Here is a 13529-nt window from a genome sequence, read left to right on the forward strand (position 1 = left end):
AACTCTACAAAAGTAATACTGTTCTAGATTCAAGACATTCACCTACTAGATTCAAGACATTAACTACTTCTTATAAGACAGAAAAATTTCTTGAAACAAGACGATTCATCTTTTACAAATAACACAGCTGCTTAAAAACCTAATGACATGTCAAAAAAGCTTGTATCTCATCTGAGATATGACTCAAAACAAGATGTTTTCAAGACTGTTTCACTTAGCAAGATATTCAAGATACACTGTCTAAAAACAAGCTCCTTTATCTCACTTAAATCTTACTCTTTAGGTGATTTTGTCTTATATTAAGTGTGATGAGATATTTTGACTAGAAATTAGAAAAATATACTTGGTAAGATTTTGAGTTTTTGCAGTGTGTCTGTCAAAGAATGCATTGTAACAATGATTGTAACAACCTGTATGTATTAAACAACTTCCAGGCTAAACAAAAATCAAAGGTTATGCCTGACTTCCATATTTACACCGATGTACCAAGACAATGTAACACAAAAAGTTGAATTATATAAGGAATAAAACATTCTGTTCAATACAGTATAGCTCCTGCATGGCTTACCTGATCTGCCATGACCAGTAGCTAACATAGACTACTGAGCCAGTTTGGTGGTTTAACAGTTCTTCTACTATGTCTTCGTGTACGCCACTAACCTGTAACTGTCCCTTGTGGCTACAGGAGCTGATGTTAAGCAAAAGTTACAGTCTCACTTTAAGCTACAAAAGATTATCCAAAAGAACTACAGTGTAAACAGCTGACCAGTGTGCTATATGTTTTGCACACTCACAAATGATGCACTTATTGTCCTGAACATATCTGGATTAGTTTTGCCAAGTAGTTATGAGTAATGTATATGCCCTCAGCAGGAATAGTGACAGTACTGCTCATTTGTTCAAATGCCTGAAACAATCTACGTTTGCGTTTTCATTACAAGGTGGAAATTGTCAGATCTTGCCACAGAGAATGAAGTTGATGTTTGGGCATTTGAAACATCAGACTTTAGAGACATTGGTTGACACCCTGTCTCATTCCATTAGTTATTAACCCTGACAACAATAAAACATAGTTTTAGTTTTCTAATCTTCTGACACCTGGTAGAGGTGTCAGACCAGAAAATGTTCATATGTATCATTTTTGTGAGGCTCACATTGTTTTTGAAGGCACTGGCAACCTGTTTTGGTATAGCTACGAAGAATGGTTGATGGTACTCGTCTTAACGTGGACTTCAAAGAAGACAGACCCTGAAATAAGACACAGCTGGAGACCTGAATTGTCTCCACCGTGACATTAATTTTAGGCAGGCTCAAAGCAAACCCACCAAAATAGGTAAAGTAGAGTACAATTTTTCTTCAACAAGCAATCCCGTCCAAATATTTGGGATCAGTCAAGTTCTAAGATTGATCACAGGTTACCCAGCTCAGGGTCATTGAGTGTTACCTTTTATCAAAGTGAGTTAGGACAAATCAGAGCTCTTTTTGCTGCCAGCAGCCCAAATCTGTCAGGTTACATTTCTGTGAGCTGTATTCACATTCCAAAGTATATTCAATATTCACAGTGCTGTCATATTCTGCATCTCAATCCTGGGAAAATACAGAACACATCAATGCACTTGGGAACGAGCTTGTCTGTGTTTGCTCATTCAGAAACCAGTCTCATTGCGAGTCAATTTTTTCCTCCTGGGATGGGGCTGCTTGATGATAACAAGCTCTAACTGTAATAAGATATTGGGCTCAGAGTTGGTACTGCTACTTGGTTTCTCTCTGATTTACGAGTCTTTGATTGGCTGTATAATGCCAGAGAGTATTGTCTAAGAAACATTGTAATTCCCTGCTCCTTCCTGCTGATATTACAGCTGGAGATTAGTGATGCTAGGTTTGTTTATCAGTGTCAGGGGAAAGGACTTCATGGGTGAGTCTGGAGTCAGCAGCAGTGAGTTGACCACTAGTCCATTCATCCTTACACAGGTTAGTTCAGTCTGTGCAGTCAAGATATTGTCAAAAAATCTACCTTGGGTGATCATGCACTGCAATTTCAGATCCTATAGTTATTCATTTTGTTTTCTTATGTGTTCACCTTTTGGTGTTTCAACTTCAGTGATGGATTTGTTGCCTGGACCTTTTCCCATAATTCCTCTTGACAACGTTTAGAGAACAGCTGTAGCTGTAGTTTTTTGCTTTCAATCAGAGCTGGATTTATGAACAGATATGTGACGCTAACTTGCAGGTAGATTGTAAAAATCACTGATACATCCATAATCTGAAAATGTTACATGTTTTGTGACTCATTTTATCATAGTGGGAGCTATTTTAGTGGAATTCAGTACAAGGGCCTTCTCCATGTTGTTGTCATTATCATTTTACATCCATTTTCCACCACTTCTCTGGGTCAAAGTTGTGTTTGCAGCAGACTAAGCAAGGCAACCATAATGTCCTTCTCCCTAGTCACATTTCCCTACTCTTGCTGTTGGATCCCAAGAGGTTCCCTGACCAGATGAGACATGTAATCCTCAAGCATGTGTTCTTTGTCTGCCCTGAGGTCTGCTGTTGTTGGGTATGACCCAAAAACCTAGTGGTGTAGGTACAAGAAGGCTTCCTTGTCAGATTCTTGTCAGGGGCTCCTACCAAATGCTTGAGTTTTTTCCAGGGTTGAGCCAGACACCCTGAGAAAAAACACATCTTGGTTTACTGCTTCTCTGTGATCTCATTTTTTTGGTCATTATCTAAATATCATGACCTAGATAAGGGCTGAAATGTAGATCAAAAGAATAGAGAGCTCAACTTTCGACTCAGCTTCCTAATCCTAACCCGTTACTGGTGACACTGCACTAATCACTGTCACCAACCACTTTCTGACTCTTGTCCCAACAGCTAGAATTGTGTGAGTTTCTGAAAAATACTTTAAGTGAATCTAACCATGAGAAAAAAACTTTTTTCCAAAAAATGAGCATCCAACTACCATCAATGTTTGAAGGAATTGTTCAACAGCTGCTTAACTTTCTTTTCTGACAGTTACACTTTACACTGACACAAGATAAATAGGCTAAGTACAGAGCTGTCAGGATATGGTTAGCCTATTAAAACAAAGTTTAAAAAACTTCTCCCACCAATACCTCTCAATCACTGCTTAACAAGTTCTATCATGTGTTTTAATCTGGACACAAACAAAAATGCAGTTGGGTGGGTTTAGGGGAATCATGCCCAGCACTTCAGTGCAGTGTCTCTGGTTAGAGAGGTGGCTCCATACGGTCGGTGAGAACCATTTTGGTCTCTAGAGAGACATGATAGTACTAAACCTTGCAAAGGCAATTGGACAATAAGACTCCAAAAGCTGTGCACAGTCAGTGCATTCGGCCATTATTCATCAAGAAATAATTCCATCACATATCACTGTCATCTCTTTTCATACACCCCTATAAGGAAGTTGCAATGTGTTAAATACTGAGCTGTAGAAGTTTGTAGGTGTATTTTTAATTGTGGTCAGAGCTAGACTAGCTGTTTCCTTTCATCTCACTCTTTGAAAGAGAGCAAATAAGCATGATTTCCAAAATGTCCAACTATTGCTTTAAGTTAAAGTTAAAATATGTAACATTAAAATGTAAAAACTAGACCTGCATCTAATTGATGTTTCCATCAATTCTCAAACTAGAGAAATCTTAATCATGATAACTGTATGTGCAATTTGGTCACCTGTCAGTGACATCATATCTATGTACATGCTGGTATTGTGGTTTCCTGCCAAATGCTCAAAATTCACCTTTATCTAATTCTAAGTCACATACACTTTGGTGGTTTTCAACTACGTATTTTAACCTGATAAAGGATTTAAGTAATCGGATGTCTGGATCTGAAGTTATCAGACGTCTCAGTCCTCCGTGCAGCATCAGTAAAATTCTTCTGTTATTGTTTTGATTGAGAGACCTAGAGGCAGAAATTTACGGACTCTAGGTTTAAATGTTTGATGAGTCTGTTTCTGTAGTGATACCAGAAAAACCAGACAAACATAATATGCATCCATAACAAAATATTAAAACATCTCTTTTACAATGTGAATTTACTCAGTGTTTTACTTTTCTAGTCTCTCCTTGTCTGTAGATGCTCATCAATGTGTATTGGTGCTTTTTTTATGTAATTGGTTACAGGATATATCGAGGAGGCTTGCATCATCCCCTGTCCATCTGACTGCAAACTAAGTGAGTGGTCCAACTGGTCGCGTTGCAGCAAGTCCTGTGGTAGTGGTGTCAAAGTTCGCTCCAAGTGGCTTAGAGAAAAGCCCTATAACGGCGGGAGGCCATGTCCTAAACTTGACCATGTCAACCAGGTGAGAAAGATCTCACTTTAAATTGGGTGGTTAATGTTTAGGCAAAAGCTACAGTTTAATGCTTGTTTGTATGGGAATGGATGTTTCATTTATTATAATCAATATTACCATCAATGTATATTTGTTCAATTCCTGCCGTTGTTAATTCCCACAATAATTGGAATGACCTTTGTTCTGTTGTTCCTTTCTCTTCTTTGGTGAATGAATTCCATCCACAGGCTCAGGTAACTACACTGATGATTCTTTTTGATTGATTTATGTTTGGGTTTTTTTTGTTTGTTTTTTTACCCTTTTTATGACATTTATTTAGAATTTAGAAGAAATTATAAATTAAAATTTAGATTTTACCTTAAGTCATATTGTTATTGGTAAAGTCCAATGAATTTTAATTTATTTTTTTAATTTAAGTAATTAAGTTCCAGATCTGAAAACACACTCAAAATTCAGTTTACACAGTTCTTGTTGCTGAACTACACATTTCCCTTGTGAGATAATCTCTGGTAACCGTGGTGTTTGTATGTGTCAGGTGTATGAAGTGGTGCCGTGCCTCAGTGACTGTGGACAGTACGTCTGGGTGGCAGAGCCTTGGAGTGTATGGAAAGTCAGCAATGTGGATCTGAAGGACAACTGTGGTGAAGGTGTTCAGACCAGGAAAGTCAGGTAAGATGATATACTGATTGAAATGCGCAATTCAAAGCTACACATTAGCCAGTTATGCCACGGACGCATTTTATCAAAAATGCTTTGGAAGCAATTTGTGTGAACTTTGTGTAACACAGTTTACAACTGTTTAAATGAAACATTTCATGTCACTGACTTATCTAAAATAATGCCTACTTGAAAATGTAGTTTGATGTTTTCAGAGATGTGAAAACCACAAGCCAGGCAAGACTGGCTGGTTATCTCTGGAGCTTGCAGGCCAGCTTCTTACATGAGCAGCCTCCACTGTCAAGCCTTAACAGCCTAAACTCAGCAGCCAGGCAATAATAATGATAATGATAATGATAATGATAATAATAATTAAAGCTGCAAGCAATGTTGAGCGGGCCCTTGCATTCCTGTGCACCTTTGGGGTGCTTGCAGTAGGCCAATTTAAGCAGCCACACATCGTAGCAACCGCCGGACACTGCACACACAAGTTAAGATTTCTTGCTTAAACTGTGTGTGACAATGGACAACGTGTATTGCATGTTTCTTTGCATTATTTCTTGTGATGAAACTAAGAATTTTCACAATATTGCATATCTATATATGCAGAACTATTTTCTGACCAAATTTGAGGCAGATTGGACAATGTATAATTGAGTTACAACAACTTCCTTCTGACCAATTTTGAGGAGGGTCTAGTCAACCTGTTAGGAGGAGTAAATCAGAGAGTAGAATGATGTTTCATTTTGCCATTAGATGGAGCTATGAGTATTACTAAATAAGGGCAAGAAGATGTGTTCAGGCCAGGACCCTTATCAAACATGTAAAGGGGCAGTTTGGACAATGCGTGCTGGAGTTATGACAAGTTGATTTTTCATGGCAAAACATCGAAATTTGCCATGCTGCCATGGGCTGTTGGTGGGTGTGGTTAACTTTAGGAAGTGTGAAAAATGACATTTCCTATTGCCACAAGAGGGCGCTTTGTAACTGAATATTGGCATGTAGATGTGTTCAAGCCCAGACTCTTATCAAACATATAAAGTTTGTGGCAGTTTGGAAATATCAAAATGATGTTCCTAAATTGCAGATTAAATTCAAATTTGCTGACTTCCTGATGGGTTTAAGCTAAGAGTGTAAGAAGCTTTTTTTTTTGTCTTGTTATGTTACATATGTCTATCAAATTTCATACATGTACTTGAAACCCAGAGATAAATTTTTTTAGGGGGTGCTATTGAGTCATTTTGCCACACCGATGTGCAAGACTCAAGATGCATGTGCAAATTTTCATAAGCTTGCAAGCATGTTTAGGCCCTCAAAAAAGCAATACATTTTTATTGAGAAAGAATAATAAACACTACAATTTCAATAGGGTCCTCGCACCCTTTGGTGCTCGGCCAACATAACTTCTTATGGTGTTTCAGCAACATTGTTAACAAGTTCAACATAGTAATGCACTGACACTTTATCCTGTAGGTTGATTACATTCAGAAATATAATTTTTCAGAGATGGACTAGCAGTGTTTTCACCCTTCCTATTGATCACCACTTGATCATGAAGATAGCTGCGGGTATAACGCCTGTCACAGATTGATGGGAGTAGAAATAGACTAACTCTTAGCCTTCTGATCCTTTCTTCCAGGTGCATGCTGAACACAATAGATGGACCCTCTGAGCAAGTGGAGGACTACTTGTGTGACCCAGAGGAGATGCCTCTGGGGGCCCGCAACAGCCGGCTGCCCTGCCCCGAGGACTGTGTGCTATCAGACTGGGAAGCCTGGAGTCTATGTGCACTGGTAAGAATCGTATATTACTTTGTCTGCCACTGTATTCATCTACACAATGTTCGATGTTTACAGGAGAGAAAATAGTTTTCAAAATGTCATTGTGTTTTTCCCTTTATTCAATATTGGACAGTTGATAGGAAACAAGTAGAGAAAGAGGGAGAATGGACCATGGACAATGCAGTAGCAGAATATGGAGAGTCTCTCAAACACTGGGTCACCTGTCATCTATATTCAGGAATCTATTTTTAATGTATAATCCTGCTTTCATCAGTTTCTACACCTCTTATTTGTTAGAAGCCAGACATCCATTACTAGGTAGTTCAGAAATCCTGCCTGTTGGTTATGGAGAAGCTGCTTATTTGGCTGACATTTAATAAGCAAGAGGCAGAGATGAATTTGAAAGCCTGAATGCAGTTTATTGAGTTTATGGACAAGTTTGTCAACCAGATAATGACACTTTAATTTACTTAAATACTTTCACAACTCGTCTTGTCTCGTCTCATCGTCTCCCGCTTATCCGGATCCGGGTCGCGGGGGCAGCAGCCTCAGCAGAGAGGTCCAGACGGCCCTCTCCCCAGCCACTTCCACCAGTTCCTCCGGGAGAATCCCGAGGCGTTCCAAGGCCAGCCGAGAGATATAATCCCTCCAGCGTGTCCTTGGTCGACCCCGGGGTCTCCTCCCGGTGGGACATGCCCGAAACACCTCCCCAGGGAGGCGCCCAGGAGGCATCCTCACTAGATGCCCGAACCACCTAAACTGGTTCCTCTCGACATGGAGGAGCAGCGGCTCTACTCCGAGTCCCTCCCGGATGACCGAGCTCCTCACCCTATCTCTAAGGCTGAGCCCGGCCACCCTGCGGAAGAAACTCATTTCGGCTGCTTGTACTCGCGATCTCGTTCTTTCGGTCATTACCCAAAACTCATGACCATAGGTGAGGATCGGAACGTAGATCGACCGGAAAATTGAGAGCTTCGCCTTCCGGCTTAGCTCCCTCTTCCCCACAACGGACCGATTCAGCGTCCGCATCACTGCTGACGCCGCCACAATCCGCCTGTCGATCTCCCGCTCCATCCTACCCTCACTCGTGAACAAGATCCCGAGATACTTAAACTCCTCCACCTGAGGCAAAGCCTCCCCCCCGACCTGAAGCGGGCAATCCACCCGTTTCCGGCTGAGAACCATGGCCTCAGACTTGGAGGTGCTGATTTTCATCCCAGCCGTTTCACACTCGGCCGCGAACCGCCCAAGCGAGAGCTGAAGGTCGGCGTTCGATGAAGCTAGGAGGACCACATCATCCGCAAAAAGCAGAGACGAGATCCTCCCGCCACCGAAACCAAACCCGTCCACCACCCGGCTGCGCCTAGAAATTCTGTCCATAAAAGTTATGAACAGAACCGGTGACAAAGGGCAGCCCTGGCGGAGTCCAACCCTCACCGGGAACAGGTCCGACTTACTGCCGGCTACGCGAACCAGACTCACACTCCTTTGGTACAGGGATTTAATGGCCACTAACAAGGGGCCATCCACCCCATACTCCCGGAGTGCCCCCCACAGGGTGCCCCTGGGAACACGGTCGTAAGCCTTCTCCAAATCCACAAAACACATGTGGACTGGATTGGCAAACTCCCATGCTCCCTCCAGCACCCTAGCGAGGGTAAAGAGCTGGTCCACAGTTCCACGCCCAGGACGAAAACCACATTGCTCCTCCTCGATCTGAGGTTCAACTATCGGTCGGACCCTCTTTTGCAGTACCCTGGCATAGACCTTACCAGGGAGGCTGAGGAGTGTAATTCCACGGTAGTTGGAACACACCCTCTGGTCTCCCTTCTTAAAGATGGGGACCACCACCCCGGTTTGCCACTCCAAAGGCACTGCCCCCGATGTCCACGCAATGTTGCAGAGGCGTGTCAACCAAGACAGCCCTACAACATCCAGAGCCTTGAGATACCCAGGGCGGATCTCATCAACCCCCGGGGCTCTGCCACCGCGCAGTTGTTTCACTACGTCGGCGACTTCTGCCCCGGAGATTAGATCACCCATCCCCATGTCCCTTGGCTCTGTTTCCTTTATGGAATACTTGTTGGTGGGATTGAGGAGCTCCTCAAAGTATTCCTTCCACCGTCCGACTATATCCTCAGTTGACGTCAGCAGCTCCCCGCCCCAACTGTTAAACAGTTGTGAGCGAGTTTGCCGCCTTCCCCCCCTGAGGCGGCCGGACGGTTTGCCAGAACCTTTTTGGAGCCGATCGATAGTCTTCCTCCAGTGTCTCACCGAACTCCTCCCACGTCTGAGTTTTTGCCTCAGCAACTGCCGCAGCTGCACTCCGCTTGGCCCGCCGGTACCAGTCAGCTGATTCCTGAGACCACAGCCAACCACGCACCTGTAGGCCGCCTTCTTCAGCCTGACGGCTTCCCCCACCGCCGGTGTCCACCAGCGGGTACGGGGGTTACCGCCACGACTGGCCCCATCTACCTTGCGGCCGCAGCTTGCAACAGCCGCCTCAACAATAGCAGAGCAGAACAAGGCCCATTTGGACTCAATGTCCCCCACTGCCCTCGGGACGTGGTCGAAACTCTGCCGGAGGTGTGCGTTGAAAATCATCTTGACGGGTTCTTCCGCCAGGTTTTCCCAGCAGACCCTCACAACCCGTTTGGGCCTGCCAGGTCTGCGCGGCGTCTTCCCCCGCCATCTGATCCAACTCATCACCAGGTGGTGGTCGGTTGACAACTCTGCTCCTCTCTTTACCCGAGTGTCCAAAACATGCGGCCGCAGGTCTGATGATACGACTACAAAGTCGATCATAGACCTGCGACCTAGGGTGTCCTGGTGCCAAGTGCACCTGTGGACATCCTTATGTTTGAACATGGTGTTAGTTATGGCCAAGCTGTGACTAGCACAGAAGTCCAATAACTGAACGCCGCTCGGGTTCAGATCGGGCAGGCCGTTCCTCCCCACCACACCCTTCCAGGTCACGCTGTCATTGCCCACGTGAGCGTTGAAGTCTCCCAGTAGGACAATGGAGTCCCCTTTCGGGGCACTTTCCAGTACCCGTCCCAAGGACTCCAAAAAGGGTGGGTAGTCTGAACTGCTGTTCGGCGCATAAGCGACGACAACAGTCAGAACCCGATCCCCGACCCGAAGGCGCAGGGACGCAACCCTTTCGTCCACCGGGGTAAACTCCAACGTACAGGTAGAGAGCCTGGGGGACACCAAGAAGCCCACCCCGGCCCTCCGCCTCTCACCCGGAGCAACTCCAGCAAAGAGGAGAGACCAGCCCCTCTCAAGGACTTGGGTTCCAGAGCCGACGCTATGTGTCGAGGTGAGGCCGACTATATCTAGCCGGTATCGCTCGACCTCTTCCACAAGCTCCCGCTCCTTCCCCGCCAGAGAGGTGACGTTCCATGTTCCAAAAACCAGTTTCCGTAACCGAGGATCGGACCGCCAAGGCCCCCGCCTTGGTCTGCTGCCCAATCCACAATGCACCGGATCCCTCTGATTCTTCCTGCAGGTGGTGAGCCCACTGGGAGATGAACCCATGTAGCCGGTTTGGGCTGGGCCCGGCCGGGCCCCATGGGCTAAGGCCCGGCCACCAGGCGCTCGTCCACGGGCCCCAACCCCAGGCCTGGCTCCAGGGCGGGGCCCCGGTGTCCCTCCGGGCCGGGTACTCGGGTTCTGGATAGTACTCATCATTGGGATCTTCTGAACCGTTCTTCGTCTGGCCCTTCACCTAGGACCAACCTGCCTTGGGAGACCCTACCAGGGGCAAAATGCCCCTGACAACATAGCTCCTAGGGTCATTAGGGCTCTCAAACTCCTCCACCACGGTAAGGTGACGGTTCAAGGAGGAGCTTTCACAACTCTAACTAGACAAATCAACCCACTAATCAACGCTTGCTCTCCTGTCCTCACTAACTGTCATTCTCATTCAAATGATGAGCTGGCAACAAGTGGCAGAAAGTCCACATAGCTCGTAGTGATTTGCAATATATTTGTATATTAGTATATTTTTTGTCGATTGGTGTTGTTTTATTATATATATATATATACATCGTTGCTTCATCTGACGCTGAAGAAAAAAATCAACACAAAGGAAGAACTCCTGGCTTTAAAGTTTACCAGATATAGAGTTAAACATCCCATACTGGCTGAGCTGAAGAAGCCATACCGTGGATGTAGATCCAGGGCTAAGCTAAAGGCTAGGAGATGGAGATATAAGCCTTTTCTACCATCGATCCTCATGCAAGTCAACTCCCTGGCTAACGAGTGTGATAACTGGAGGCACTTGTGAAGAACCAGCGAGCATATTGTGAGTGTAGTCTCATGTGTTTCACGTAGACCTGGTTAAACGACAACACTCCCGCTCGTTGTGTGGATTTACCCCGCTTCAGTGTAGTATGAGCGGACAGAGATGCCGGAGCAAGTGGGAAGAATAAAGGTGGAGGATTGGTTCTGCTTGTGAACAATAGATGGTGCAACCCCGGTCATATCACAATGTAGGAGAAAATCTGCTGTCAGGATATTGAACTGTTGGCAGTTGGTCTTAGACTGTACTATGTACCAAGGGAGTTCTCACACATCGTCGCCATTGTTGTTTACATTCAGCCACAAACAGAGCCTGCGGTCGCATGTGACGTCTTTCACGAGACTGTTGCAAGAGTACAGACCCTGCACCCTGATGTATTTATTGCAATATTGGGGGATTTTAACCATGTCACTCTCACCTAACTGGCTTCACTCAGTGTGTTGACTGTCCCACAAGGGAAATAAGACACATGATCTGTTGTATGCAAATGTCAAGGAGGCCTACACTGCTTCAGCTCAACCACCACTTGGCAGATAAGATCATCATCTGGTTTTTCTTCAGCCTTCCTACAAGCTCTGTGTTCTGAGGCAGGCTGCAACCACCCGCTTATTCAGCAACTAGATGCCAGTGAGTGTCTAAAAGACAATGTTTTGAGTGCACAGATTGGAATGTACTGTTGGAGTCACAGGAAAATGATAACAGCAAGGACCCTGACCTTCATAGAATGGTTGAAGAGAACATATTGGAGTGGATAATGCCATCATTTACACGCTCCACTGGGCCCATTCTTACTTGGATGAGCCAGGTAGATACATGGGGATTATGTGCTTTAAATTCTCAAGTGCATTTAACACCATCCAACCACCCATTCTTAAAGACAAGCTGGAAGGGATGGGAGTGGATCCCTACTTCACATCCTGGTTTGTGGATTACCTGACAAGACGACCAAAGTACATCAGGCTGGGTAACTGTGTCTCAGGGACAGTGATGAGCAGCACTGGGGCTCCACAGGGCTGATCTGGTTCCTTTCCTGTTTACCCTGTATATGGCAGACTTTAAATACAACTCTGAGTCTTGCCACATCCAGAAATACTCAAATGAAACAGCTATTGTGGCGCATATCAGGAGTAGGCAGGAAGAAGAGTACAGGGATTTGACGATGGACTTCAGTGAATGGCAAAGAATGGAAGAACTGCCTCCTTCTGAACGCCTCCAAGACCAAGTCGATGACCATCTGTCATTGACTTTTGGAGGACTAGACCCACCCTTCAGCCAACATTCAAGCGAAGGATATTGAGGTGGTGCACACTTATAAATACCTAGGTGTGCACATGAACAGTAAACTGGACTGGTCCCCTGAATGCGGATGCCATCTACCTGAAAGAGCAGAGCCGGCATTTTTTCCTCAGTAAACTCAGGCCCTTTGACGACTGCAGTGAAATGCTGCACTTTTTATCAGTCAGTGGTGGCCAGTGTACTCTTTTATGCTGCAGTCTGCTGGGGCAGCGGCATGTCAGACATGAAAACAAAGAGACTGGACAAGCTCGTGAAAAAGGCTGGGTCTGTGCTTGGCAGGAGTCTGGACTCATTCAGGACTGTTGTGGAGAGACACATGCAATGTAAGATGGAGGCCATCTTAGACAATACCAACCTTCCTCTCCACATCATTCTGGCAGGACGGTGAAGCAGATACAGGAGCAGCAAACATCTCATCTCACTGCGCTGCAGAACAGAGAGGTTCAGGAGATCCTTTGTTCCCACTGCCATCAGGCTATACAACACCTCAGCCAAAGGAAATGGACTAATCTAATTATTATTGTTTATTTATTATTAACAGTTTTTTATATTATTATTATTATTATTATTATCAACAATGGACTCATGGACACATGAATTCCGCTCGGGGATAAATAAAGTATCTATCTATCTATCTATCTATCTATCTATCTATCTATCTATCTATCTATCTATCCATCCATCCATCCATCCATCCATCCATCCATCCATCCATCCATCCATCCATCCATCTCAGTATGAGTGATTCAATCCAGCAGAGCCCTGTGTAAAATATGTGCTCAGGGGAACGGGGATAGACTGAGGGAGGAGAGAGCATTTGCAGCAGAGGTGACGTTGAACCTGAGAGATAATCTTTCACCAAGGTGGTGATGTTAGGATAAAGGAGGAGGTCATACTGGCACTTTGTCATCCATTTTGATTCTGGAAGTCCAGCTTTAATTTGTTTCAATGCAATTGGATTCAATTTGATTTCATTCTGAATGATTCAATTACTTTGGTTACTATAAATGTAAGTATTGCTTTAGAATTTAACAACCTCACTTGTTAAAATATAAAATGGCTGAAAGAGCAACGTACAGACTAAATTACAGTCACATTTATTACATATATGTAAAATATATTGGACTATTTTGGGGCAAAAAAAAGACCCAATGCTGGGAAATATGGCCAAAAA

General features: G+C 44.5%; 1 protein-coding gene across 1 annotated transcript in view; it reads left to right on the top strand.

The window, feature by feature from the left end:
* Positions 1–13529, top strand: part of LOC111222791 (thrombospondin type-1 domain-containing protein 7A-like) — a 227496-nt gene that overhangs the window by 178591 nt on the left and 35376 nt on the right. The window contains exons 15-18 of the mRNA XM_022746644.1: positions 4146–4324; positions 4543–4548; positions 4851–4984; positions 6612–6765. Coding sequence (XP_022602365.1) covers positions 4146–4324; positions 4543–4548; positions 4851–4984; positions 6612–6765 — 473 coding nt within the window. The remainder of the gene's footprint in view (positions 1–4145; positions 4325–4542; positions 4549–4850; positions 4985–6611; positions 6766–13529) is intronic.

Source organism: Seriola dumerili, unplaced genomic scaffold (assembly GCF_002260705.1).
Source record: "Seriola dumerili isolate Sdu_G_001 unplaced genomic scaffold, Sdu_1.0 BDQW01000108.1, whole genome shotgun sequence".
NCBI lineage: Eukaryota > Metazoa > Chordata > Actinopteri > Carangiformes > Carangidae > Seriola > Seriola dumerili.